At 37.9% G+C, this 26,609-nt stretch overlaps 2 protein-coding genes across 5 annotated transcripts in view; one reads left to right on the top strand and one right to left on the bottom strand.

Moving 5' to 3' along the window:
- PRMT8 (protein arginine methyltransferase 8) overlaps positions 1-2,751 on the top strand; it is a 65,326-nt gene extending 62,575 nt beyond the window's left edge. The window contains exon 10 of the mRNA XM_005011647.6: positions 1,014-2,751. Within this exon, the coding sequence (XP_005011704.1) occupies positions 1,014-1,097 (84 nt within the window). The 3' untranslated portion in view covers positions 1,098-2,751. The remainder of the gene's footprint in view (positions 1-1,013) is intronic.
- A 7,153-nt stretch (positions 2,752-9,904) lies between these two features.
- CRACR2A (calcium release activated channel regulator 2A) overlaps positions 9,905-26,609 on the bottom strand; it is a 54,146-nt gene continuing 37,441 nt past the window's right edge. For 3 of the 4 annotated variants that reach the window (XM_013092147.5, XM_013092146.5, XM_005011645.6), the window contains 6 exons: positions 25,805-25,937; positions 23,338-23,419; positions 22,137-22,251; positions 20,359-20,460; positions 15,462-15,538; positions 11,544-13,478 (listed from right to left, as the gene is read on the bottom strand). In XM_013092147.5, the coding sequence (XP_012947601.4) occupies positions 13,388-13,478; positions 15,462-15,538; positions 20,359-20,460; positions 22,137-22,251; positions 23,338-23,419; positions 25,805-25,937 (600 nt within the window). In that variant the 3' untranslated portion in view covers positions 11,544-13,387. Of the gene's footprint in view, positions 10,783-11,543; positions 13,479-15,461; positions 15,539-20,358; positions 20,461-22,136; positions 22,252-23,337; positions 23,420-25,804; positions 25,938-26,609 lie in introns of those variants that run through there. The other variant, XR_011811859.1, reaches the window with a different exon arrangement.

The raw sequence follows: 26,609 nt of genomic DNA, 5'->3' as shown, positions 1-26,609 counted from the left end.
GCAGACTGAAACATTTTCTTTTGGGCTGTAGTGAGATGGGGGTCTCAATCACTTCTCCCAAGCAACATACATTAGTGCAAGAGGAAATGGCATCCACTTGTGCCAGGGGAGGTTTAAGTTGGATATTAGGAACATTTATTTCTTTCAGTGACAGGGTTATGAAGTACTGAAACAGACTGCCCAGGAAAGTGTTTGAGCCATCATCCTTGGAGGTATTTAAAAGCTGTGTAGATGTGATGCTTAGGGACATGGTTTAGTGGTAGACTTGACAGGTTAACAGTTGGTCTTGATGATCTTAGGTCTTCCAAACCTAAATGATTCTATGAATGTATCAATTCATTGCCTTTTTCTCTAGAGGGTAAAATAAAATATTTCAAAAAATATTTTTATACATTTTATATATTTCAAAATATTTCAAATTTGTTCACACAAAATCTGAATGCAGATTTAGGTGTTAAAACAAATGTGTTTTTGATAGTTATCTTAAGACAGACTATTTTGATTCTCTTAGTTTTGAAAGGCTTAATTCTTTGGTCTTCTGAAACATGAAGCCTGTAGAGGGACACCATAGACGTAGAACTACGTAGTGCAGCTTTCCAAAAAACATGTGATTATAAGATAAAGAATGGCTGAGGGTTTGTCTACAATGGGAAGTTTACCAGATCTATTCTGGAATAACTCCTAGTTTGAAAGCCCTTTATGCTAAATTAAGATCATCTCAATCAGGTATGCCCTAAAAAAATAATATAGAATACTTATGATAGCATAGCATTTCAGGTTGTAACCAGGACACTAAAGCAGCCTTGAGCAGAATACACAAATATGCCTTAAACATAATGCTATTACACATCTTACATCCTGCTTTTTCAGTGTTAGCAACATTTAAAAAGAAAAGTTTGAAACCACAGTATGCATCTCCTGAATCTTCAGGTCTTTTCAAACTCAGAGATGATAACTGAATTCATAAAAAATTAATGGCCTTTCTTACTTGTTACATTTAAATCTTTTTACAGCGTGACCTGGATTTTACCGTAGACTTGGATTTCAAAGGACAGCTATGTGAAACATCAGTATCTAATGACTACAAAATGCGCTAGCAAGAAACCTCTTGGTGAGATGAAAAGAATTGTATCAAGTCCTGAACAGCTGAACTTCAAGCCAGGAACAACTGATCACAAGATTATTATATTAAACATTAGAACGTTTACTCCAATGGAAAGCGGTAACCTGATACCTCTTGCAGATAGTACAGAGGGCTGGGATCCCTCTGTGAATGTACAGTGTACAGAACCACAGCTTTTGTCAAACATATAGGAAAAACAAACAACAGTATTGAGTGTTCTGGTTAACTTTAGGATGGCAGAGGATGCATATAAAAATTGTACTACTTACTGTGAATTTCTGGTTCTTCCAAGCTTTGCATGTTACAGGTGATTAGGGCAGCGTCTTCAATATCGAAGACCACTAAAACACATCACCATGATAGTATTGAATATTAATTTAATATTAAATATAGTATAAATATTATATATAATACAATATAAAATAATATAATATATATATTGTACATGAGAGAAAAATGTTGCTTCATAATTGGAATTTGTTTTGTGATTACTTAATTTTCATTATGCAGTTATGGAAAGATAATAGCACTACTCTAGGCAGTGTTATATTCCAGGTGTCATTAACTGTCCAAAATTAGAGCTTTGGGAAATATTCCATGCAAAATGTAGGTAAGAGCTGGGACTTTATAGAAGGATCAACAAGTATCTCTTACAATATCCATCTGGAAAATATGGACCGTGATTTTTAAAATTCATCTCCACAACTGGACCTCTGTCAGAGCTTTAAAGAACATTAGCGTTTTATTCTAGAATATATTCTGTGGTGAGTTTCATAGCTGGATTTTGCATGAGACCTTCTGAAATCAGACAGCTGGTATTTAAATGTGCTGAATGCAAAGTCTCTGAAATGGTGGGCAGTTCATGTTTTTTGGCCTTCTAGTTTTTTTGCCCATTTCTGTTCTCTGCAAGATTCTTAATACAAAACCACTTTCAAAAATAGGAAATTAGTGTTTCCTTTTGTTGATGTTTTAGATGAGTTTTAATATGCAAATACTAGTCTCAAGAGTGCAGTGATTTGCTGGAATAAGTTGATGTCTTTAAAAAAGTATCTATGGCTTCTGATATTACTAAGATGTCTGTATCTTTCCCATCCCCTTACATTCCTTGTTTTTGTTACAATACCTTATGGTTATAGGTAATATATTAACTGCGTATAGTTTTTCATATGTATGCATTGAGTATTTTTAATATATGAATATTGACCATTTAATGACAAGTACTTTGTCAAAAACTGCATCATTATTCCTAATTATAAATCTTCCAGTCACTATAGCATTAGGCACTAAATCACGTTCCATCATTTATTGGATGAGATTGCCTTTTTTTTTTTTTTTTTTTTTGCCTGAAAAGTCTTTTTAATCACCTGTAAATAAAGCTTACTTGAATATGTGAGCTAAGAATGCTGCTGATCAGTAAGCTGTTTGCAGGTTCTTGTTTTGCCAGCATAGGATTGTCAGCTTTTCACTTTTTAGAAACCTGAAATATTGCTTTTCTCTTCATGAAAACTGTATAGTACTTCCATTTTCTTATAGTCTAAAGATTATGGTCTAGGGATTGTATTACATGGTATCTATGTAGAATGAAATTAAACTGTAATTCAGCAGTAAAGGTTACTGTTTGCAGTGTAGTTCATCACAGTTCTTTTAAAGCACTTTATTTCATATTCTTGGAGTGGGGTAAATAACTTTCCTCACAAAATTACTGGCATTATTTCTGTCAAATATTGCTGTAATTTTCAAGAAATCCACACAATGAGTAATGTCTTAGAACAGAAAAACTTCCAGAAATCTCTTTCTGTCAACACTTCTGTGATTCTAGAACTTCAAGGTAAGGAATTCTAGATTTTGTTCTCTGCCGCGTCCATTTATATAAAGATACTCTTGACTTTAAAACAATGGCCAGACCGGTTACTTTCAGCCCTGGGAAACTGACTTGCGCTTTTCTTCACATCAAAAGCGTACCACATACTTCACCATCACATAAAGAACTAATCAAATCACAGTGATCAAAAGGAAAATGTAGGCTTCCAAGGCCCTTACACATGTTACCTACCACTAATATTCTGAAAGCACCAATGAATTTGGCATACATAGGGTCTCTTAGCTCAACATCAGTGAAACATAATTGCAACAAGCTTGAGAGCCAGGTGCAATCAGTTGATCGGCTGATAGGATGTTGTGGTTTAGCCCCAGGAAGCAGCTAATTACCACGCAGCTGTTCACTCACTCTCCCCAGCACCCAACTGTATGGGGGAATCAGAAGATCAAAAGTCAGAAAACACATAGTTTGAGATAAAGACAGTTCAGCAAGAAACAAAAACACAAAACCAAAATCAAAAGCAAGTGATACAAAACACAATTGCTTACTACCAGCCAACCAGTGCACAGCCAGTCTCCAAGCAATGGCAGCAGCCACCAGCCAACTCTCCCTAGTTTTATTGTTGAGCATGATGTCATATGGTATGGAATATTCATTTGGTCAGTTTGGATCAGCTGTCCTGGTTGTATCCCTTCCCAGATTCTTGTGCACACCCAGCCTACTTGCTAGTAGGCAACTTTAGAAACAGAAAACACTTTGATTCTCTCACTGAACAGCACTGATCAGCAACAAATAAAATATTAGTATGTTATCAACATTATTTTCATCCTAAATCCAAAGCACAGCACCATAACAGATACTAACAAGAAAATTAACTCTATCCCAACAAAACCAGGATAAACTCCACCCCTTATTCCATACCATTTACATCATGCTTACGCCTACACTTTCCAGGGCATCCTCATTAATCACCACCACCTTTCCCAACCTTTTATATATACACACAGATCTCATTCCCTTAGTCTATTGGTTATATCTTTAAAACGCCTGTTGAGTTCATTTAATCCATGACTTTTGGCTCCGTCTATCATAGTGGTCCTTCAGGACAGACAGATGGTGTGTGGCATTCAATTTTTGCATGCTGAGGCAAGCTCTGGTTCTATCACCACTGCATTTGCCTGGTTCCTTACAAGATTCTTCACTAGTTCAGATGACTGCTGTAGTAGAATTGACATGACATACAGCAGCTGCAGCAGAGTTTGACTCTTCCCATAGATGAGTTTGACTTTTTCCAAGGCAAGAGTAACCCAGACTGTGTTTCTCAGGCAGTTTTTAATGCGTGCTACCTGTACTTTAATCCTTTCTACAGTATGTAAAAATTTTGATTGATTGGGGTCAGATTGTCTGGCAGATCCTCTAGTGCTAACTTACTAAGCGGCCTTTGCTAAATGTGTATCCCAGTGCTTGAATGTCCCAGCATCCATTGTTCTCAGAGTAGTCTTTAACAGTCCATTGTATTGGTCAACTTTCTGGAGGCTGGTGCATGATAAGGGATATGACATACCGGGTCAATACCATGCTTTTTGGCCCAGGTGTATATGAAGTTGTTTCAGAAATGGGTCTCACTGTCTGATTTATTTCTGTCTGGGGTGACATGTCTCCATAAGACTTGCTATTCAAGGCCTAGGACAGCATTTTCGGTGGTGTCATGGGGCACAGGATATGTTTCCTACAATCGAGTATTTGCTTCCACAACTGCTGGTACATAGTGTTTACCTTGACAGGTTGGTGGTAGAGGGATATAGTCAATCTGCCAGGCCTCTTCATATTTAAGTCACTAAATGTTCTCCATACCAGAGAGGCTTTAACTATTTGGCTTGCTTGATTGTGGTATATGTTTTGCACTCATGGATAACCCATACAGCGATGTCTACAGTCAAGTCCATATCTCAGTCATGAGCCCATCTATATGTTGCATCTCTTCCTTGATGGTTTGAGGTGCCACGGGCCCAACAAGATATAAATAATTCACCCTTACAATTCTAGTCGAGATCCACCTAAGCCACTTCAAGTCTAGCATCCTGATCCACCTGCTGCTTGTTTTGATATTTTTCAGTGACACAGCTCTTGGGTATGTGAGCATCTATGTGATGTACCTTTACAGCCACGTTCTCTACACAGGCAGCAATCTCTTGCCCCAGTATGGCAGCCCAGATAGGTTTGCCTCTGTGCTGCCAATCACTCTGCTTTCATAGTTGTAACCACCCCCACAGGGCACTTGCCACCATCCCTGAGTCAGCATAGTGTTAAAGCACTCGCCACTTTTCCCATTCAGCAGTACCTAAAGCCAACTGGCTGGCCTTCACTTCTGCAAACTGGCTTAATTCACCTTCTCCTTCAGCAGTTTCTGTGACTTCTTGTTTAGGGCTCCATACAGCAGCTTTCCATCTCTGATGCTTTCCTACAATACTACAGGACCCATCAGTGAAGAGGAGATATTGCTTCTCATTTTCTGGTAGTCTATTACACAGTGGGATCTCTTCATCAGGCATCACCTCCTCCTCTGGTGATGTTCTGAAATCCCTGCCAGTCCATGATCAGCTCCCACATTTGTGTCTGGCTGGGGTTTCCTATCCAACCTTGTTGTGTTACCAGTGTGACACACTTACTTCATGTAGCATCAGTTGCATGATGTGTAGAGGACATCCTTCCTTTGAACATTCAGCACAGTTAATCAAGGTTCCAAAAGGAGCTGTGCATCACTACCAACTACTTCAGAAGCAGCTCAACCCCCTTCATATGCTGCTAGTATCTCTTTTTCAGTTGGAGTACAGCAGGCCACAGATTATCTGTATCCCTGACTGCAAAACTCCAAAGGGGTGCTTGCTGCCACAGGCTCTTGGTGGGAGCTTGCTCCCCTGCTGTGGGATAAAGCACTTTTTTTTCACCTTATCCTGTCCAGCCTGGCCCAAGGGCTACTGTACTTTGTTCAAAAGCTTCTCATTGCTCAGGGCCCCATTTGAAATTGTTCTTCTATGTCACGGGATCCAGGGCTTACAATCAGACTGTAATTTCTAATATATATTCTCAAATGGCTCCAATTTGTTAAATACATCAAAAAAACAAAACAAAACAAAACAACACCTATAAGAAAGTTTCTATTTCTTTTGTGGTAGTTGGTGGAGACATAGCTGTTATTTTATTGGTCATAGAATCATAGAATGGAACCTTAAAGATCACCTAGTTCCAACCCCCCAGCTGTGGGCAAGGACTCCTACCTCTAAATCAGGTTGCTCAAAGTCCCATCTAACCTTGCTTTAAACATTTCCAGGGATGGGGCATCCACAGCTTCTCTGGGCAACCTGTTCCAGTGCCTCACCACCCTCACGGTAAAAGAATTTCTTCCTTATATCTAAACTAAACCTACCTTCTTTTAGAATAACGCTATTACTCCTTCTCCAATCACTGAACTCTCTGATATATAGACCCTCTCCTGCTTTCCTGTAGGCCCCCCTCCCTCCTTAAATACTGAAAGGCCAGTATAAAGTCTCTCTACTCCAGGCTGAACAGCTCCAGCTCTCTCAGCATTTCTTCAGAGGAGAAGTGTTCCAGCCCTTTGGTCATCTTTGCAGCCCTCCTCTGGACTCGTTCTTATACGTCCATGTACTTCTTGTGCCAGGGGCCCCAGAGCTGAACGCAGTATTCCAGGTAGGATTTCCTGAGAGCAGAGTAGAGAGGGAGAATCACCTCCCATGACCTGCTGGCCATGCTTTTGTTGATGCAGCCCAGGATACAGTTGGCTTTCTGGGCTCCAAGTGCACGTTGCCAGCTCATGTTGACCAGGTGCTCTGTTGCGATAGTATTTGCATCATGCGTGATACACAGAGATGAGTCAATACAAAGTACATGACAAGATGGAGAAGAACCATTTCTTCCACTTTCTCCTAGCAGCTGATCATCCTCTCAAAAGGTTCACATGGGTGAGCACTACTTGTGAACTTACACATACACAATACTATACACAAAGTTGCATCAGAAGAGAGATTGCTAAGTCAAGGAGTTACACTTGTGAACTTAAAAGAGGGATGAATTTGGCTGAGTGTAAGAAGCAATCTTTCAGCAGAATTACTTATTCACTCTTGTTGGCAATTTTCCAGGAAGAGAAATTTACAGGAGCAGTTTACATCCCTAAAGGAAGATACTACAGTCACTGAAGTTACACAAGCTATGAATTTTGTCCAAAGACTATTAGAAAGACTCTGACATGAGACAAAACAATATTCTGCAGCTAAAGTGTCCTGTACAGCTTTGCCAATTCTTGTATTCAAAATTTCTGTATCAGCACTTTAGTCACTTCTAAACTGGTTTTGTGCTCTCACAGCATAGTTGGAATATGCGTAATACACTTGTGCTCTGTATGCCCCTTCCTACTGGCTTTTGATTCCTACCTGTTCCAGTACAAAGCCGTCACCTGTGTTACCAAAAATCTGTGTAACCCACCAGAGAAGGCTTCATGAAGCAGAGTCCAGTTTCATGATGAACAAATGCATTATGACCTTGGCTTATCTTTACCAGTGAGCTTTTATGGGGGTGCTCTGAACAAGATAAATTCAAAAGGAAAAGGAAAAAAAAAAAAAGGATAAATAAAGCATCATTGCTGTTAAGACAGTACTAGGTTTCTGACTGATTTGAGGAAAATACTGACAGGAGGTATAAAGCCCTGGTGAAGAGTCAGAAAACAGCAACCCAGCAAGACAGAGGATAATTAATATTAAGAAATACTGGAGGCTTACATTTCCCACATCTGTTTGATGACCAGCTGGCCAGATGAAGCTTTCTAAAAGTAAAGCCTTGTAGCATGTTAGTCATACCTATCCTCTGTGAGCGTTAATCAACAAATAATTGTTTTTTAAGGTGTTCAGAGAAATGATTAGGATCTGGTCTGAGGTTTAGCTAAGCAAACAGGCTGTGAGTAGCTATTGGACTTGACATGAGAAAGTCTGAATATAACAAATAAGAAAGTGAGAAGCTAATATTTACAGATATCACAATGAGTGATGTCTGGACTTCACAGGTAATTAAGGAGGAGTTATATGATTACATGATGGCTAAATCCACAGATAATTGGAGGGGATCTTTTTTGTGACTGGAAATTGCAAGGCCAGCAGCATCTAGGTAACTATATCGACAATACCAAGTAAAGTCAAAGTTGCTCATATAATGGTATCAGAAATATAAATGTTTTTGTTTGTTTGTTTTTTGAGAGATGAAGGCTAGAGAAAGGGTAGGGCCAAGGTGGATGGGGGAAGAACAAGCATGGTAAAAATCAAAATAAAGTGTAGTAGAAGGGCTAGTTTTATGCAAACAAGCTGTTGGTCAGAGAGCGCATCTGACTGAGCCCTGCACACAATCTGCAGACTATTTAAATCTTATTTCTAACTAATTTCTGCCTGAACCTGATCAGCTGGAAAGGAAAAGAAGGATGTTGCTATCTGTGTTTATTGAGCAATGTTTGTGTGCATGTGGATGATCACTGATACCTTCCTGTATCCCTTCCAGAAATGAAAAAAACATCCATGATATGATTTACAAGTCTAGCACACACATACCCTACCTGTTAAAAACATACCTTTAGAATAACTCCTGGAAAGGGAAAGCATGTGGGCAAGAGGTGAACCTCACATCAATTAACAGATCTACTAAATTAGATCTGGGTAAAAAATTTTATTAAAAATATGGATTCCAGCCAGCTCCACAGAGTTCCAGAACATTTGCCGATAAACATGCATCCCTGTACTTTTCCATCTCCCATTTGTTGCAGTTGGAGGATCTGAAGGATCTCAGAAGGAATCACTGCTCTGTAGTTCCCTGATTCTTCCTTTCTACCCTTTTTAAAAATGTGAGTGAGTTTCCTTTTTTCCAGTCACCAGGGACTTCACCTGACAGATGAGTTTTCAAATATGATGGAGAGTGGCTTGGCAACTACATCAGCCAATTCCTCCAGGACCTTGGGATGCACGTCTCCAAGGCCCATAGACTTGCAGTTGCTAAGTTGCATCAGGCGGTCCCAAACTTTGCTCTTCACTTACAGTGGGAGGGACTGTGCTCCCCCATCCCCCACCTAAAGGTTCAGAGACTCGAGAGATGTGGGAAGCCTGACCACTAGTTAAGACCGAGGTAAAGAAGTTGTCAAGTGCCTCTGCCTTCTCCACATCTGTCGTTACCAGTTCTCCATCTTCATCTGCAGAGGCGATATGTTCTCTTTAGTCTTTCTTTTGTGGCCAATGTACCTGTAGAACTTGTTATTCTTGTTATTCTTTGCATCCCTCACCAAGTTTAGTTCTGCCAGTGCCTCGGCTTTCCTGATTCCATCCCTGCACATCCAGGCAGCAATACTAGAATGTATTCCTACACATTTCTTTAAAATCAGACATTTGGTAGAAGAAGTGACAATTTAATGATCCACTGAAGGTGAAGCAGCCAGATTTTAGTTATCATTGTTTCTACTTGCTAGCAGCTTATTAAGCTAACTGGCTTGTGTTACATGTGTACTGTGTAGTCTCCACAGTAACCATACTGTTCAATCATTAATAAAAATCTAGCATTTCTGTACTCTTCCTAGTGCTCATGGCTCTGTTTTCACCATCTGTGCATTTCCTTTTGCCTAAGTTTGACCAGCAGGTCCTTATTCAGCCACGATGGTTTCCTACCTTCCCTGATTGATTTATTACATATGGGAATAGAGCTCTTGCGCTCCAAGGAAATATCCTTGAAGATTTGCCAGCTCTGATCAGATCCTCTGTCCCTAAGGACCATGTCCCATGGGATGGATCTCATTCACTAATTCTTTGAACAGTTGGAAGTTGGTTCTTCTGAAGTTCAGGGTCCTGACTTTGCTCTTAGCTAGGCCCATATCCCTCGAGATCACAAACTCAGCCAGGGTGTGGTCACTGCAACTTAGGCTTCCTCCAATCTTGACTTCTTTAATGAGCTCTGCTGTGTTGGTGATTACCAGGTCAAGTAATGCCTCTCTTGTGGTTGTTTTGTCTAATACCTGGATGAGGAAATTGTCTTCAATGGACTCCAGGAATCTCCTGGATTGCTTGTTTTCTGCCGCGTGGTTTTCCCAGTAAACATCCAGATGGTTGAAATCCCCCAGGAGGATGAGAGCCTGTGAGCGCAATGCTTTCCTGTAGTTGGAGCAAGGCCTCTTCAAAAGACTCCTCTTGGTCAGGTGGCCTGTAGAAGACTCCAGCCACAACACACTTTGTTGGTCTGGTTCTTAATTTTTACCCACAGGCTCTCAACCTGCTCTTGGCTGTTTTTTAAAAGGAACTCTTCACAATCTATCCATTTCTTAACACAGAGGGTAACACGCCCACCCTTCCTTCCCTGCCTGTCTCTCCTGCTAATTTCGTAGCTCATAAGCTTCACTGCTTGTGATGAGCAGTGAAGACACAGTTCTCTGTTATCTGTGCAGCTGATGATGTTAGTGTTGTGTATCTCTATCTTTGCAGGTTGGGTTTTGTTGGACTTTAGAAAAAGAACAACTGCAGACATATTTATTAGTCTGGGATGAAAGATATCTCATGGATAGTAGACTGCACCAAATTTGCCTCTGGTGAACAAAGAAAAAGATATCCACTTGGTCCCAGGATTCAGTCACTCCTTACCATTGCCTTCCCTCAAGTTCCGTATTATCCTGCTTGCAAACTTTCTGTGCACACTAAAATACATCCAAATAAAAGCACTCCTGTAAAAGTCACATGAGGAAGATCCAACTCACATGTTATTGTCTTGCAAAAACAGTTTGGTCTTCAGGGAATTAACAATGTAGGACCTGAATGTGAAATACAGTGGTATTGTATTAAAGCTGGTATTAAGCCTTGAAACTGTCTTCCTGAGGTCGATAGAGGTTGGAAGAAACATTGCTAATTCTGACATTGATGGAGTAGGAAACACCCTACTGCATGGGAAGAGAATATTTGCAGTCAATTAGAAAAGCCAATAATTAAATCAATGATGCTTCTTCCCTGATTGAAATTGGGATAAATAGTTATTTTTATTGAGGTTTAAATTAGGGGGTTGCGTTAGTTCACTTTCAGCCAAAACTGGACACAAGCAATTCAAGTCTGGCTAGATTCCCATGACGAATAAAGTGTAACACTTGATAAAGTGACACATCCCTTCACAATAAGTAAAAGACATCAATAATCGGTCTTGGGAAGCCAACAGAAAACCTGTTCCTATTCAGAAACGAATGCTCTTTTTGTTCTTTGAGAGTTTGTATGCATCTCAATAAAAGCAAGGGGAAGGGTATTTCATTTGGGTGAGCAGATTCCCAGGAATCATCTCGGAAAAAGCAACAACTAAGCTCATCTAGGACTACTTGGTACATCTGACATTGATAATGTGAGGAAAAATCCTGGTTATTCTACTTGACAGGGAAAGGGGTCGTAGTTGGATCCCAACTCATGAAAAAGAACAGTTAAGTGCTGGTGTGAAATAGGAATTGTTATAAGTGGAAGCTTCCAAACTTTACCGTATAATTATTGCTACTAGATAAATACCTTTGATCAGACTGAAATCCAAAGAGCAGAATTATGTACTGACAAAGTTTTTATTTGAAAAATTCTACTTATTATTACTTATTGAACTGTTGCTTAATTTTACCATTTAGTTTCAAATTCATTACTCCAATGAAAAATAACTTTTTAAAAACATTTAGAAAATGAATTGAAAATGTAATGTCTGTAACATTCTCATAAAATATTTATAGCTTTGCTTCATATTTTGAAGAAATAAATTATGCCATGGGTTCTGCTTTGCTAACAAACTCACCATCATGAACAATCATTCTTGAATGCTTATCACAATAGCTGGATTCACTGAAGTCAAATGCCAGCAAGAATGACTGCTGATCATGTGCTGGTTGGGTGACCTACTCTCAAGTTTCTCATTTTCATTTTATATTCTATAAATGGTTCCAAAAGTAATTATAACATTCGTGTTTTTTTATGATCCAGGGTGGACCATGGTTTTCTAAAACAAATCCCTATGGGTTTGATTTCAAGCACTGAACATGTATTTCAGTGTTAGCAGGCTCTGGTTAAACAAAAGCAAACTGCTGTATGGCAGATACTTTAGAAAAAATCAGTCATTTATTTTGGTAGATGAAGAGGGATTTTTTCTTAACATTATTAAACCCCACCAGATGAGATTAGTGAGATTTTTGTTACGTATTCCTCAAACGCTATAATGTTTTTCAAAATCTTCCTCAAAAGATCCATTTCTAAAAATTCTGCCTCAGGAATATTTGGCACAAAACCGTCTGTAGTAGACTTTTGGAGACAAAAAGCTGCTCCATTGACCATAATATGTTTTGTGCTATAACCATCTATAACAGTGAAATGGGCTTCCTATGTACATCTATGTTTTCACCTATGACAGTGAATTTATTTGAATGTTCAAGCTAGCACCTGATTGCTTTTGGACTTCTACAGGACACCATGCAACTATTAGCCCAATAGAGGTTCACATCAAGCTCTGGAACACAATGCAATACAACCATGGCAAATACGGTAAAGAGCCTGGGCTGATTTGGTCCAAGTGCAATGCTAATTAGCCAGTGTATCACCATGACTTTTTTGTTTCTGGAAACTAAGCTAGATCTTTCCATGGCACCCCTTCACCCTGCAAACATCACAGATTATTTGGTAATAACTCAGGCAAGGCTCCACGGTATCTCAGTGGCCTGTATGGACATACCTAATTCAGCACATCTAGGTGGGAGGAAGGGCTTCTCATCAAGTACATATATGAAACAATTTGTAGTGTGAATAAATTAATGCTACTTAGGATAATCTTCAAAGTTCTTCAGCTCTTTGTTCATGTATATTTCACACTAAGTTTTGAAATACCATCTGAAATTCACAACTGCTGGTGTGCGGGTTTTAAGCAACTAAGCAGCTGACTATTTTGATTTTAAAAAAAGCACCACCACCACAAAAAAAAAAAAAAAAGTCAAATGACAAATGTCAGCACAAAATCAGGATCTGAAGAACCTGATCCTGCAGTGAAGCAAACAGAACTATTCAGATGTCATCCACACCAGTAAAATCTACTTCATTTTCAAAGTGGTTTTCTTCCTATAAAAGTTCTTTACTATTAATAATGCAGCAGCTTCTATAAACCTGATCACAAAGCAGGATTCAGTGGTGTTAGGCATAAAACAGAATAACAGACTGTTATGCCCCAAACATGTTGCAACTAACTAAAGACAATCAGTGTAAATGTGAAGATAAGAACATACAAGGATTTTGGGGATCACTTACATCTACGTTCCAAACACAGCAGAATAAATTTTTGGAAGATAAGGCAAATCTGATGGTTCCATGTAGTGTGTTATAAATGTGAGCCTTTTGTCTAAACATACCCCCAGCATATTATGGCCTAATACAGCAAGACTTTTTATTCACATCAGGTTGAAGTACAATGGTTTTCTCTTTCATTTTATCTTCATGTTCCTTTAAAATCCTGGGAGAAAGAAACAGTACTTTTGAGAAAAATTCAATAATACACAGAAGAGGTCAAAACAAAAACATCTCCCCCAAGTACAAAAAATATATAAAATTGTCCAAATTTTAACAGAATGGCAGATTTTTGTGAACTAATAAACAAACAAAAAAGAAGTATAATTATGGTGGCTCCATGAAATACTTACTTTTTCATTTAGCTAGAAAAATGAATTTGGTGCTGATTGTTAGCATTTGCTATATTAGATAGATTCAGAGCAGTAACTTTCATTTGTTATTTTTGAGGCTGGAGCAAAACAAAAACACAACTGGCTATCTAGATGTTCATCAATTACCTGACTCTGCCAAAATTTCACTAACTTTAACAATGTTAAAGATATGCCTCTTCATTAATAGTGTTTTCACCTGTATAAATAGTTTAACAGGGACAGATTTAACAGTACTTTTACCCCCAGCCTTTATATCACAGAATCACAGAATATCCTGAGTTAAAAGGAACGCACAAGGATCATTGAGTCCAGCTCCTACCTCCACACAAGACTACCTAAAAATTAAACTATATGTCTAAGAACATTGTCCAAACTTTTCACAGAATCACAGAATGGTTTGCATTGGAAGACACCTTAAAGATCATTTAATTTGAACCCCCTTCTGCCGTAGGCAAGTACACCTCCCACTAAAACAGGTTGCTCAAAGCCCCATCAAACCTGGTCTTAAACACTTCCAGGGATGGGGACACTTCTCTGGGCAACCTGTCCCACTACCTCACCACCCTCACAGTAAAATAATTTTTTCCTTATATCTAATCTAAACCTACCTTCTTTTAGTTTAAAGCAATTACTCCTCCTATCACTGCACTGTCTGATAAATAGTCCCTCTCCTGCTTTCCTGTAGGCTCCCCTCCTCCCCCCCTGTCCCCCCCCCCACTCCCTTAGGTATTGGAAGGCCGGAATAAAGTCTCCCTGGAACCTTCATTTCTCTAGGCTGAAAAAAAAACATCTCTTTAAGCCTTTCGTCAGAGGAGAAGTTTTCCAGCCCTTTGGTCATCTTTGTGGCCCTCCTCTGGACTCAATCTTATACACCCATGTACTTCTTCTGCCAGGGGCCTCAGAGCTGAACACAGTACTCCAGGTGGGGTTTCCATGAGAGCAGAGAGGGAGAATCACCTCCCTTCCTCAACTTGCTGGCCACACTTCTTTTGATGAAGCCTAGGATACAGTTGACTTTCTGGGCTGCAAGCACGCATTGCCAACTCATGTTGAGCTTCTTGGCAAGCAACACCCCCAGGTCCTCATCAGGGTTGCTTTCAATCCATTCTCTGCCCACCCTGTATTTGTGCTTGGGGTTGTTTTGAGCAAATTTGCTGATGACACTAAACTTGGAAGAGTTGTTTACTCTGTTGAGGCTGGAAAGGCCTTGCAGAGAGATCTGCATAGACTGAAGAGCTAGACAATCACCAACCGCATGAAGATTAACAAGAGTAAGTGCTGGATCCTGCACATGGGATGGGGTAACCCTGGCCATATATACAGGCTGGGGATGAGACGCTGGAGAGCAGTCCCACAGAGAGGGATCTGGGGGTTGTGGTTGACAGCAAGTTGAATACGATCCAGCAGTGTGCCCTGGAAGCCAGGAGGGCCAACCATATCCTGGAGTGTATCAAGTATGGCATTGCTAGTCAATCGAGGGAGATGACTGTCCCGCTCTACTCTGCACTGGTACGGCCTCACCTCAAATACTGTGTGTAGTTCTGGGCACCACAGTACAAACACAGTACAAACACAGTTAGTTTACATGATACTCTGTGTGAACCTGAGTGACTGCTCAGTTGGAACACAACAGGGGCAGGATACAGAACAATTCAAAAGGAACAAAGAATTCATCACCATAAGTTCCTATCAAGCTAATTTAGCAAAGAAAATTCACTCAGTGACAAGGAACAGTCAGGCATGTTTAGAATTCCTAGATCGTATTTTCATCTTACCTAGCTAAGTGAAGCACAGACTTTTTGGTATTGTGCCCAGAATATGCACTGCATTCATAGAAAATTAAATTGTAGTCCTAGGATCAAAGAGAAAGACTCTTTCAATTAATTTTGCACAATTTCTCACTCAGTTTAAAAAAGCAACACAAATACACTGAAATATTCAAATAAACCAAAATACATCATTTTAGGAAAAAAAAATCATGTCTTTTTTATTATACAGCTAACAGTAAATAACGAAAGAAAACAAGTCTAAGTGTGACCCCCCTCAAACTATATGCATCTCTTAACAGATATTTGTTCTGTCCTGTGTCCTTCACAGAACCTGATCTCTCAAAAGCTGAAATGAAAACACACATTGCAAGGTAATGAAGTTTTGAAACTTTTTCTTGTGATGATGAGGCAATTACAGCATCACTGAGTGCCTGACAATGCAGGTGAAAATAATTCCAGCAATTTATTTTTTTTTAATATCAGAAAGCTTCATCAGTAGCGTTTCTGTACTCAACAGTTTGAGACTAATATTTTCCAGCAGTCAAATGACAAGCTAAAAACCTCAGTAAAAAATAACAACTAATTAATTATATTTCATTTTTTGTACTTGTGAAATTTTTCTGTACCTTCTTTCCCAGACAGCCTGCGCTTTTGGTTTTGCAGCCTCTGGGAGTGTTGCAATTAAGATCAGTGGATAAAAGGATCAAACCCTAGCGACATTATCAGTGATTTGGCAGAAGATTTACCACAGTAAAATCAGGAGGTCATCTGCACAAAAGCCTGAACTGCAATCAATGATGACAACTGATTTGAGAGGGAATGACAGATTATCCACTTCAAAACAGATATCTGACTTCTTGCACAAGATATTATGCTGAAGCTCACCTACCTTCAATGGTATTATTACATGCCCTTATTATGTATCTGTACTTCCACCTTCTATTCACTTTCCACTTTTCTGTGTGTCTTCTTGCTATTTATGACAGTAACTTAAAATTCGAAGTAGTAAGTCGGTAGCTCAGGAAACAAAAGTTACGTATTTTATGCACTTTTACAGGTGTAAAAAAAAGATTCAGTGTTCCTGAATGTCAGTTTTAAATATGTTGTAAATATATATATGGTTTAATCTCATGAACCAAACCAATGACACATAAACCAAACTAATGACTGCAAGTGCTTTTAACCACTTGTAGTCATTTCTGAAGAGTCAGAAAAGCACAAACCAGGAGAGAAAAGACATGAAGCAATGTTTGTTCTGAATGTTGGCCTGCCCAAATTTCTTACTGGAAACACAAGCAGAAGCTTGAAATCAAATTTACACTCTTTTTTTACTTTCTTTCTTTCCTTTTATTTTTTTTTCCTGTTCAACTTATAAGAACTCAAATAGAAAAATTACTGTGTTCAGTACCTAACTAATTTAAGTCAGTCATGTAGAAAGTGATGCTATTCCTACATCTTTCTTCCCCACAAACAACAGAGTTCACATGAGGAGAACTCTCAATGATGACACACCTTATGCTGGCGTGAATCTGAATGGATTTTTTGACAACTGCTGTGTGGCAGAGCAATTTTTTTCAGAGATAACAATTTAAACTTAAATTATATTAATTGGCTATTTTTGTCAGTCTGTCAAACAGATCCTTCTCTAGAGGAGAAGTCAACCTGGAAATGCTAAGTGTCATCACTCAGAATGTAACAGAAAGCAGGACACATAATTAACCACTCCAGAAATGTCTTCCATCTCCATCTAGGGAGTTAGCTGGTGAACCTGGCAGACCACTGGCAGTTAATTAAAGAGCTATACATAAATCAGAAAATATCCAAAGAACAATGCAGAAAATGAATGATTATCAGTGGGAGCTGGGAAATTTCTGTGCTGTAAATTAATATCTTTCCAAGAATATGTCCTTCATTAGCAATATTTGCATAATAATGGTACTGCCAGGTTAATAAAGGAAACATTGTATGAACACATACGAACTTTTTATGAGGGTGACAGAACACTGGAACAGGCTGCCCAGGGGGTTATGGAGTCTCTTTCTCTGGAGACTTTCAAAACCCGACAGGACACATTCCTGTGTGACATGATTTAGGTGTTCCTGCTCCAGCAGGGGAATTGGACTAGATGATCTTTCAGCGTCCCTTCCAATCCCTAACATTTCATGATTCTGAGAATAGTCCTCATCCTATGAAGCTTATGCAGTCTGCACAGACAAGACTGGCAAAGGCATTATCATATTGTTTTATACCTGAGGAATAGAGGTACAGAATGATTTATTGGCCCATTTAAGATAATTCAGAAAGACTGCAGGGTCAAAATAAAATCATGCTGCCTGAATGCCTGTATCATAAACCAGTTTATTTGAATAATTAGCAATGATTACACCAATTCACTCAAACAGAGCATTGGCTGTTCTGGGATTGCCATATTGTGATCTGGACATATTCTGTGTTGTTGTTGTTGTCCTCATATGAACTCTTTCTTGATCAGTGAATCGAGTTAAGGAGAAATTTATTAAATGGAGACTTCATTCTGGATTCTCTATGGAAAAAAAATCAAATAGACTGGCCCTTTTTCTGTCTATTTTTCTTTATACTTGCATTAGCTCTATCAAGAGAGTTTCAATCAGTCTTGAACTACATGTAAACATTTTGTTTTGTCTGTGTCTTTTCCCTGCAAAGTTAATTCTCTTTAAGATCATGATACCTATCTTTAATTCATCTAACTACAGATAAGCTTCATCACAGCCTTGTTGTTCCCTATGATACTGTCCAGAATCCCCATCCTCATTCTATTCTCCTTTTCCTGGGGTATCATGCTGCACCTACCAGTCTTCTCAAGTGATGAGGAATAGACAGTTCTCCCCTTCAGGATGCCATTCTTCCTTTTAGTAATGAACTGTGATGCCTGCCTTGCAAAGAAGGTTTGTGACATAAATTGTAATGGGAGCCCTTGGGGTCCTGCCTGAATTTATAGTACACTGACTTGTAAGATCTGGGTCTGAAGCAAAACTTGAGCTAAAACAGCTGGGCAGGAATGGCCTTTGAAAGTACACATTACTCTGACTTTAGAAAAAGTTAGTTAAAAATGATCACATCCTGTGAAACCTTGGAAAAAGTCCATGAAAACTAATGGATTTCTGGGTGGACAGGCTCATCTGATTCTTTTCCTGCATGAACAGGTTCACATAATATCATGATCATTTTCACATAATATGGCTGTGCATATTTGTATCAGCTCAACATCTAGCCCCCTGTATTTTGGGTAAATACATGTGAGCAATTCTTGGGATTATTCACAAAATAAACAATTTAATTGCATTAACTAATAGAGATATTTTTATGTGGTTTCACAAGAATCACACTGCCTTTTAGCAAGAATTAATATTTCATTAAAATACGTGGTTATTATTAGCTCAGTGAGCACATTGTTATAATTTAATTATGTCTATGCTGCTTTTAAATTAATCAATTGTCATTAATCATTCCTTGCCTTAGTTCCCTCAAACAGCACATTCAAACATTCAGATGAGTCATTCAAATCCATAAATTTGATTATAACCATATTCCATTCGAAAACTATTTTATTTTACTTAAGTTAAATATTCTATTTTCTTGCGTAACATGTTACAATTAATGGCCTGGTGGGCTGCGCATTCTGTATGTTGGAATGATTCATCTTAGTTTCACTAGTGCAATATTTTAAGAGAGTTAAATGACACGTAAGACACCTACTCTGTCCATTTAGCATCTATGTGTCACTTGTTTTTTTCACAGAAGTACTCCGTGTTACACTCTGGAATCCCTCCTATCCTCCAAGGTCTCAATATTATCTGCATCTCTATGCTGACAAGAAAATAAAACAGATTTCTTAATGGAAGAAACTTTGATAAATCAAGGTCAAGGCTGATATTGCTCTCCTTCAAAAACAAAATAATGGGCGTGAACTTAGGAGGTATGCTTGTAAACGGCTGTATGAATAATCAACATGGGATAAAACAAGATCTGTCTCTCAATCTGTCAATTGATCACAGAGGTGCCTGGCAGCATTCTTTCCTATAGAACAATTCAACTGTATTTCAGATCTTTTTTTATACCTCTCTTGACCATCAGCAAGCAGAGCTGTAAATCTGTTTTCAAAGGAGAAACAAGTACATATATGAAACCCAACAGATTGTTTAATTTAGCTATATTCCTACCACTTCAGTTAAATTCTTATGAATACTGGTCTGACTTATTTCTAAATAAATGACTATTCTGTAGGCATTGGCATCCAAATTACAAAAGAAAAGCTGATGGGCATGGTATACAGGAATTATAAACAGGTGTCTTTGCAGTCCCTCGAAGCTATCCATGTGGCCTATGGATAACCAGTGCTCTCACAGATGCAGACTGTTAACTCTACTAATTTTCTTTCTCTACTGGATGGAAAGATACTAAAAGTAAACACATTTTCTACTCCTACTATCCATGGGAATAACAGATGGTCTACTGTGGTATTACATGAGGTAGGAGGGAGAAAAGGTCCCCAGATTATCTCTCTGTTAGGAATCAATCCACAGAGGAAAGAGAGAAAAAAAGGAGAGAAAAATAGAAGGGGAAAAAACAGAGAAAAAAAAAGCACAAAGAAAAAAGAGGGAGGAGACAAGAGAGAATGAATTCTTAAATATCTTTGACACCACTCACCTTCTGTTTTTTCATCTAGATGATTTTATAACTACTATAATTATCAGCACTAACATTACTGACACCTACATTGACAAGTATTATCAGGTTCCTCATCCTTAAAAATACTTGTCTGATTAAAAATAATCTGTGCTTCTATGAATTTAGATACCTTCAGACTCCATTTAAAAGCCTTCACCTTCAAGTTTTGTAAGGACTTTACTTCTAAGTATAGTACCTTAGCAAGATGCTCTCCCATTCCATTAGGGACCTCGCGTTCCTTTTCATTATCAGTTTTATTACCCAGCAAAAGCACAGGTACATTCTCCCCTGTTTCCTCCTGCAGATTGAAGGATAAATACCATATGAAGCATTTTCCTTAAAAAAAAATGCAGACCAAGAGCATAAGAAGAGACAAATGTCACAGTGCAAGAAAAAAATTAAGACGTCACGTATTAGCATGGTGCTTTATATACAAACATATCATGAATTAAATTTGGATAAAAGGTACAAATATGACAGACTGCTAGAGGTTGCACCAATTTTGCTTTTTTTTATAACAGGCCATCATAGAAGCCCATCAGTCTCTATAGTAAAATGAGATAGAGAAAACTATCATGTTACACAGGCTTTGACATTGTTAATAGCCACTACTTTTCTAATTACATGGATGGGAAATTAATGACAACTTCTGGGTACAGCTACCACAAATAAATTATAGAAAATAGTGGAGAGGCACACAGAATAGGCACAAAAATACCTGGAACAGGCACAAATTAAAACTGAAAATGAAAATTATTAGAATTACCACAACAAATACATTCATATAGTGGTCCAAATGCCACAGCAGGAAATGGACTTGGCTGTATGTCTTCAACTTACCACCAATTTGTATAAAACAAAATTAGTCAGTAAAGGTGAGTGAACAAGTACAACTAGGAAAAAAAAAAAAAAAAAAGAAAAAAAAAAAGATTTTGACCATAACCTTTGATTTTTCTTAATCGAAAATGGGAGTTCTCCTCTAGCTTTTATCATACTGAACCATAACACCATAACTGCCATTGATTTGTTAAGATCATATATTAACAAAGGCTAGTTCTTACAAAATGCATGCTACTACTGGAGCTCCTCAGTAGAGCTCCTCAAATGGGGATTAACTATGCCCATTAGGAAAGATTTGAAAAATTAAGTCCTTAACTTGCAAAACCACCTACTGGCCTTTAAAGAAAACAGTACATTATACTAGAACACAGGTCTAAATGATCTTGGCAGGCCAATTTGTTCCCTGTTTTTTTCAGAAGCAATACTTTACAATGATAGTCACATTTTGTTCTCTCTAGCAACACAGTCCTTAATGGCAGCAGCCTAGGTTTTATTTTTATTTTCCCTTGGCCATAAGCAAATTCAGCTGCTCACATTCTCCATATGTTGTCTGTGAGCCACAGAGATATACCAAGAGAAAAGAAAGAAAATTAACAGAAGCCACTCTGGCATATGCACTATGATTTTTACTATGCAGTTGAAAGGATGATCCCCAGGAAACTGAACTGTCTACTAAGAACCAGTTTTATAGTACTGAATGTAGATACTATATAAACTATGGGTTTATATAGTAACTACAAAGTTTCTAAACTGTAAGTTCATAGTTTGTTTGTTAAACTGTTAGTGATCATCATACCATCATCATCGAATCAAAGCACCTCCTAGTGTCAGCGATGATCCAATACACATCATCAGCTACATAACCTTTATGAAAAAGTAAAGGAGTCCATGTTGGACTTTCTCCAGCCCTCATTTTAAGTCCTTAAAATCCTGGCATTGTGATTATTTTTATATATGTGGAGTTTCTAAAACAGCTTTATTGGTAACTGTACAGCACAAAATCACTAACAAAAATGTAATTGTTACAGTGCAAGAAACAGACTTGTCTGTGCTTTGCCCTGCTAATCTTCCCTGCCTGAAAGAAGGAAGAGAATAGTGACACCAAAGTTTAGACTTAATGTTATGTCACGTTACCTCAATGCTTATCAGCCACTGCTTGACAGCTGTGAATGTGTCTTTTGCTGTTATATCATACATTACAATGACACCATCAGCTTTTCTGAAAAACTGCTTGGTAATACTTCGGTACCTGCAAGTATGAATGTTTATACATCTCTTCAGCAGAAGTAGCAATGTGACAACATTAGTAAAATTGTACGATAATTCACCCCCACCCACCACAAAAGGAGGATGTTGCCATATAGTTTCTTCTAATCATTTAGTCTTAATATGGGTTAAAATGTCATCAATTTTGTTTACATATTAATTTTAAAATTCCTTAACTTGAGAAGCAAGAAGCTGTGATACCATTCTTCACTGCAGATACTATTTGAAAGGTGAGGCATATCATGAACTGTGGTAAGCAATACCATCTTCCTGAGTAAATCAGCCCCCTTTTCACATTCAGCAGCAGACTTCCAAAGGCCACTACTACCAGAAATGACTGCAACAGCAAATAAGTTCTTTGCAAAAAATATTTTGGAGAGGAGCTTTGAAAAGTACCTTCTGCCTTCTTTAATCAATTCTGGGTTAGTCTGGATAATCAGCTACACATCTTAACTTTCCTTACCCTCTTTCATTTTAAGCATGGAGAAGAAATTTCTCCATCACAAAGTGTTCTGCCTTAAAGTAGACAGATTTCTGTTTGTTTGTTTGTTTGTTTTTCCCACATTTTCTGTAGGAAACTCAAAACATTATCATTATCCTCGTTTTTAGTAATAGAAAACCCCAGAATGGGTGAGGAGATAGGGAAGAAAATTACCATTGAAAATTTATAAAACCTTTTAGATCTTGAACTAGAAAGGGATTTCTTCAGTGAGAAAAAAAAATAATATATATATATATATGTTTTTTTTTTTTTAACTAACAAGGCAACTTCTGCTATAGAAATAATTCCAGGTACATTTCAAAATCAGCCTTCCTCCTGAAGAAGTCATACCATATTATACTTTTAAGAGTTATAATAAGAATTTCTTTACAGACTGACAGTGTTTGAATGGATAACTCAGCACCAAATTAGCACATTATTGTTGCCAGGGAAGGATCTAAACCATTAATCCACTGGCTTTGTTAGGAATATTCCTATATTTGATCCTTTCATGAAAAGCAGAATTATGTCCATGCTTACTGATCTTTAAACAGATGTTTCAAGGAAGCAAAATATTCTGTTTCTCACCGTTCCTGGCCAGCAGTGTCCCAGAGTTGTAGGGCTACCTGGGTATTATCTACTGTGATGGTTTTCACATTGTAATCCACACCTGTGACAGAAATACACAGTAAGTTGTCTCTTTAAATATTCAGTCTGACCTTTGAGAACACGTTCCAGCAAATAGCAACAATTTCAGAAAGGTAACAACATAGATATCACATTAAAACTTATGTCCATGAACTGTAACTATCAGGCAAGAGCTTTTATTTGATAGAATTTCTTCAATAATAAAATACTGAATATTAGCAGAGTACTTTAATTTTATAAAAACTATAAGGTAACTTTCCAAATCAGGGTACATGAGTCAAATGTTCCCCCCTGATAGTCCAAAGCAGTCTGAGCTATTTTATTCCAACTTCAGTCTGAGCTGGAATTCATGCTTTATAACTTCAGTAGTCTGAAATTTCATCATTTAGTCTGCATCTAGCCATGCAAATATCTTCTACAATTAGTGGAAAACCACAAGGTACCACACTGAGGGGATAGTGGAACCTAAGCTAAATGCTGAAGATATATGGACTGAATATGAAGAGAGGAGGTTCTCCACAGAATACAGAAGGAGATGAACTTACTAAGTTAGGTTTTGTCTCCTAATTGTAATGTGGATAAATGGAAATAAGATAAAAACATCTGAAGTTTTAATGAATCTTCTACCAGTTCCCCCATCATATGATGATCTAAGTATCTTCTGGATATTTATAATAACTATAATCTTTATCAGTCACTGCCTCCTCCTAATGACAATGTGCACTCTATTGTATCCCACCGTACTGTATCACAGAATCATAGAATAATTCTGGTTGAAAGGGACCACAAGAGGTCACCAACAATTTCTTTGTGTTCATCTTCCATATCATGGGATTCTTTACCACTGCCATAAATGAAGAAGCATCCAAGCCTGAGTTTGTTCAGTGTGTAATCAAGAAATCTGGATGGAGGATATATTCATTGCATGTATTCCAAGGGAAGAAATTTGAACTATGCTGTAAAAATGTCATAAAAACAAAAAAAAACAAACAACAACAACAAACTTTTATCCAGGTGATTTGCTTTTTAACTGTATCTTCACAGGCATATAACAATCCACAGCTGTGAAACTGCTTGATGTGAAAACTAAATCAAAGCTATACTTGCTTGCCATTGCATTTGCATGATCTCTGTATGGCAAGCCAAAAGATGAAAACATCACGTACATCCCTATGCTTTTTCTCTGGAAGGTCCAGGCAAGCACACACTGTATAAGACCTCAGAGTCTAGGGAAGCATATCAATATTACCCTTTTGAGTGATATTCTGTAGTGCCAAAATGAGTTAAAATCCCCATACTAACATCTTAGATCTTCACTGACATTAATGTGAACTTAGACGTTTAACATACTAATAGAAATTTAAACTCAGATGCCTTTATCTGCCCTGTAAGTCAAGGGAATTACAGGACCTGGTCACCTAAATTTTCTTTGCTTGTCACAAATGCAAGATAAATACATTAATTTAAATATATTTTATTGCTAAAATGTTTCATTTTCTACATCCTGCAGGATAAGTAAGGCATAAATACAGGCTAAATGTAATGAACCACACATTTACAGTAAGTCAGCTGCATTGAAATAACCTGCTAATTTTAGTACCTTGATTATGTGTTGGACTTATGAAAGTTTGTTTTAAAACTTCAGGCAATACAATTACAATGTAAGCATTTAGCTTTGAAAACATTGGTCTACTATATGTCTTTGTGGCTTTGTATAATGTTAAATCTTTAAGTATAATTCAGATTTTTTACTTTCTCTTTAAAGAAAGTCATATTATTTGGACCGATGGCAATAAGATATGGAGGTGGGATGGTACAGTACACCACAGTCCACAGGGTAGGATATCAGTTTCAAAACAACAAGACCTACAATGAAATTCTAGCTTCACTGAAGGCAATAGGATTATCCTACAAAGGCAGGCTGAGAGATTTGGGTTTGTTTGGCCTGGAGAAGAGAAGTTTCTGGGGAGACCTTAAAATGGCCTTGCAGTACCTAAAATGACGCCTACAAGAAAGCAGAAAAGGTACTCTTTGTCAGCAGGTGTAGTGATAGGAGAAGGAGTAATAATGTTAAACTAAACAGGGGTGGGTTTAGTTTAGATATAAGGAAGAAATTATTTTACTGTGAGGGTGGTGAGGCACTGGAACAGGTTGCCCAGAGAAGCTGTGGATGCCCCATCCCTGAAAGTGTTTAAGGCCAGGTTAGATGGGGCTTTGAGCAACCTGATTTAGAGGTAGGAGTCCTTGCCCACAGCCAGGGGGTTGGAACTATATTATTTTTAACAGTAATACAATACTTTTAAAATGGTATTTATTCTACATATTTTTTATTCTTATTATTTGTAGTATTTATAGAATTTATTTATTATTTTACTGCAATAATAGTAATAATGTTTCTTAGACTTACCTACAGTGGCAGCTGTGCCTGGGAAAAAACGATCTTCACAAAATCGTCTTAAGAATGAAGTCTTTCCGACACTTGAATTGCCCACAAAAATTATCTTGAATAAGCGGTCAGGGACAGATTTTATTACCTCCTCCTTCAAGTAAGAGCAAAAATTAGTCTTCAACTTCTTACTATAAATACTGTTGTCTCCAGTTTGTCTCGTTTTAAAGGCTAACTGAGATGAGAAGAGATTTTATCCTGTGATGTTCTTTTACTTATAAAGCAATATTCTGTTTCCTAAAATAATTCAGGGTTTTGGTTGTTCACTATGCATTATTCCAGATCACTTGAAGCGCAGTGATTTGGACTGAGATCTGGGGGTACAGTGAATACATACCTTGACATGAAACTACATTAAAAAATGCATGAAATTGCATTGGCTCAACACCAGCCAAAACAAAATAATTCATATTTGCCACTGCAAATCAAAACCCATAAACTTCACAGAACTCTGCTCAGTAGTTTCATCCTATACCAATGACACATAGGAAACAGCACATCTTCACCTACATACAAGAAGCAAAGTCATAATTTCTGCATGTGTCATCTACCGCCAGACTCTCTCCCTGCTCTATTATGGAGACAAGAGCTTCTGCAGAATTACTGTACTTCTACATCTGTTTAAAATTACAGGTGGGGCACTGGGGGAAAGAGATAGACAGGAAGATAACTAGGCTCAGTTAAACAGGTTGTTAACATTCAGCTATGTTTCTGTCATTAGTTTTTTAAGCAGGAGGAAAAACAATTTGTTCTACCTATCCATGTG

The sequence above is a fragment of the Anas platyrhynchos genome, chromosome 1 (assembly GCF_047663525.1).
Source record: "Anas platyrhynchos isolate ZD024472 breed Pekin duck chromosome 1, IASCAAS_PekinDuck_T2T, whole genome shotgun sequence".
Taxonomy (NCBI): domain Eukaryota; kingdom Metazoa; phylum Chordata; class Aves; order Anseriformes; family Anatidae; genus Anas; species Anas platyrhynchos.
This window is presented reverse-complemented; position numbering and strand designations above follow the sequence as displayed.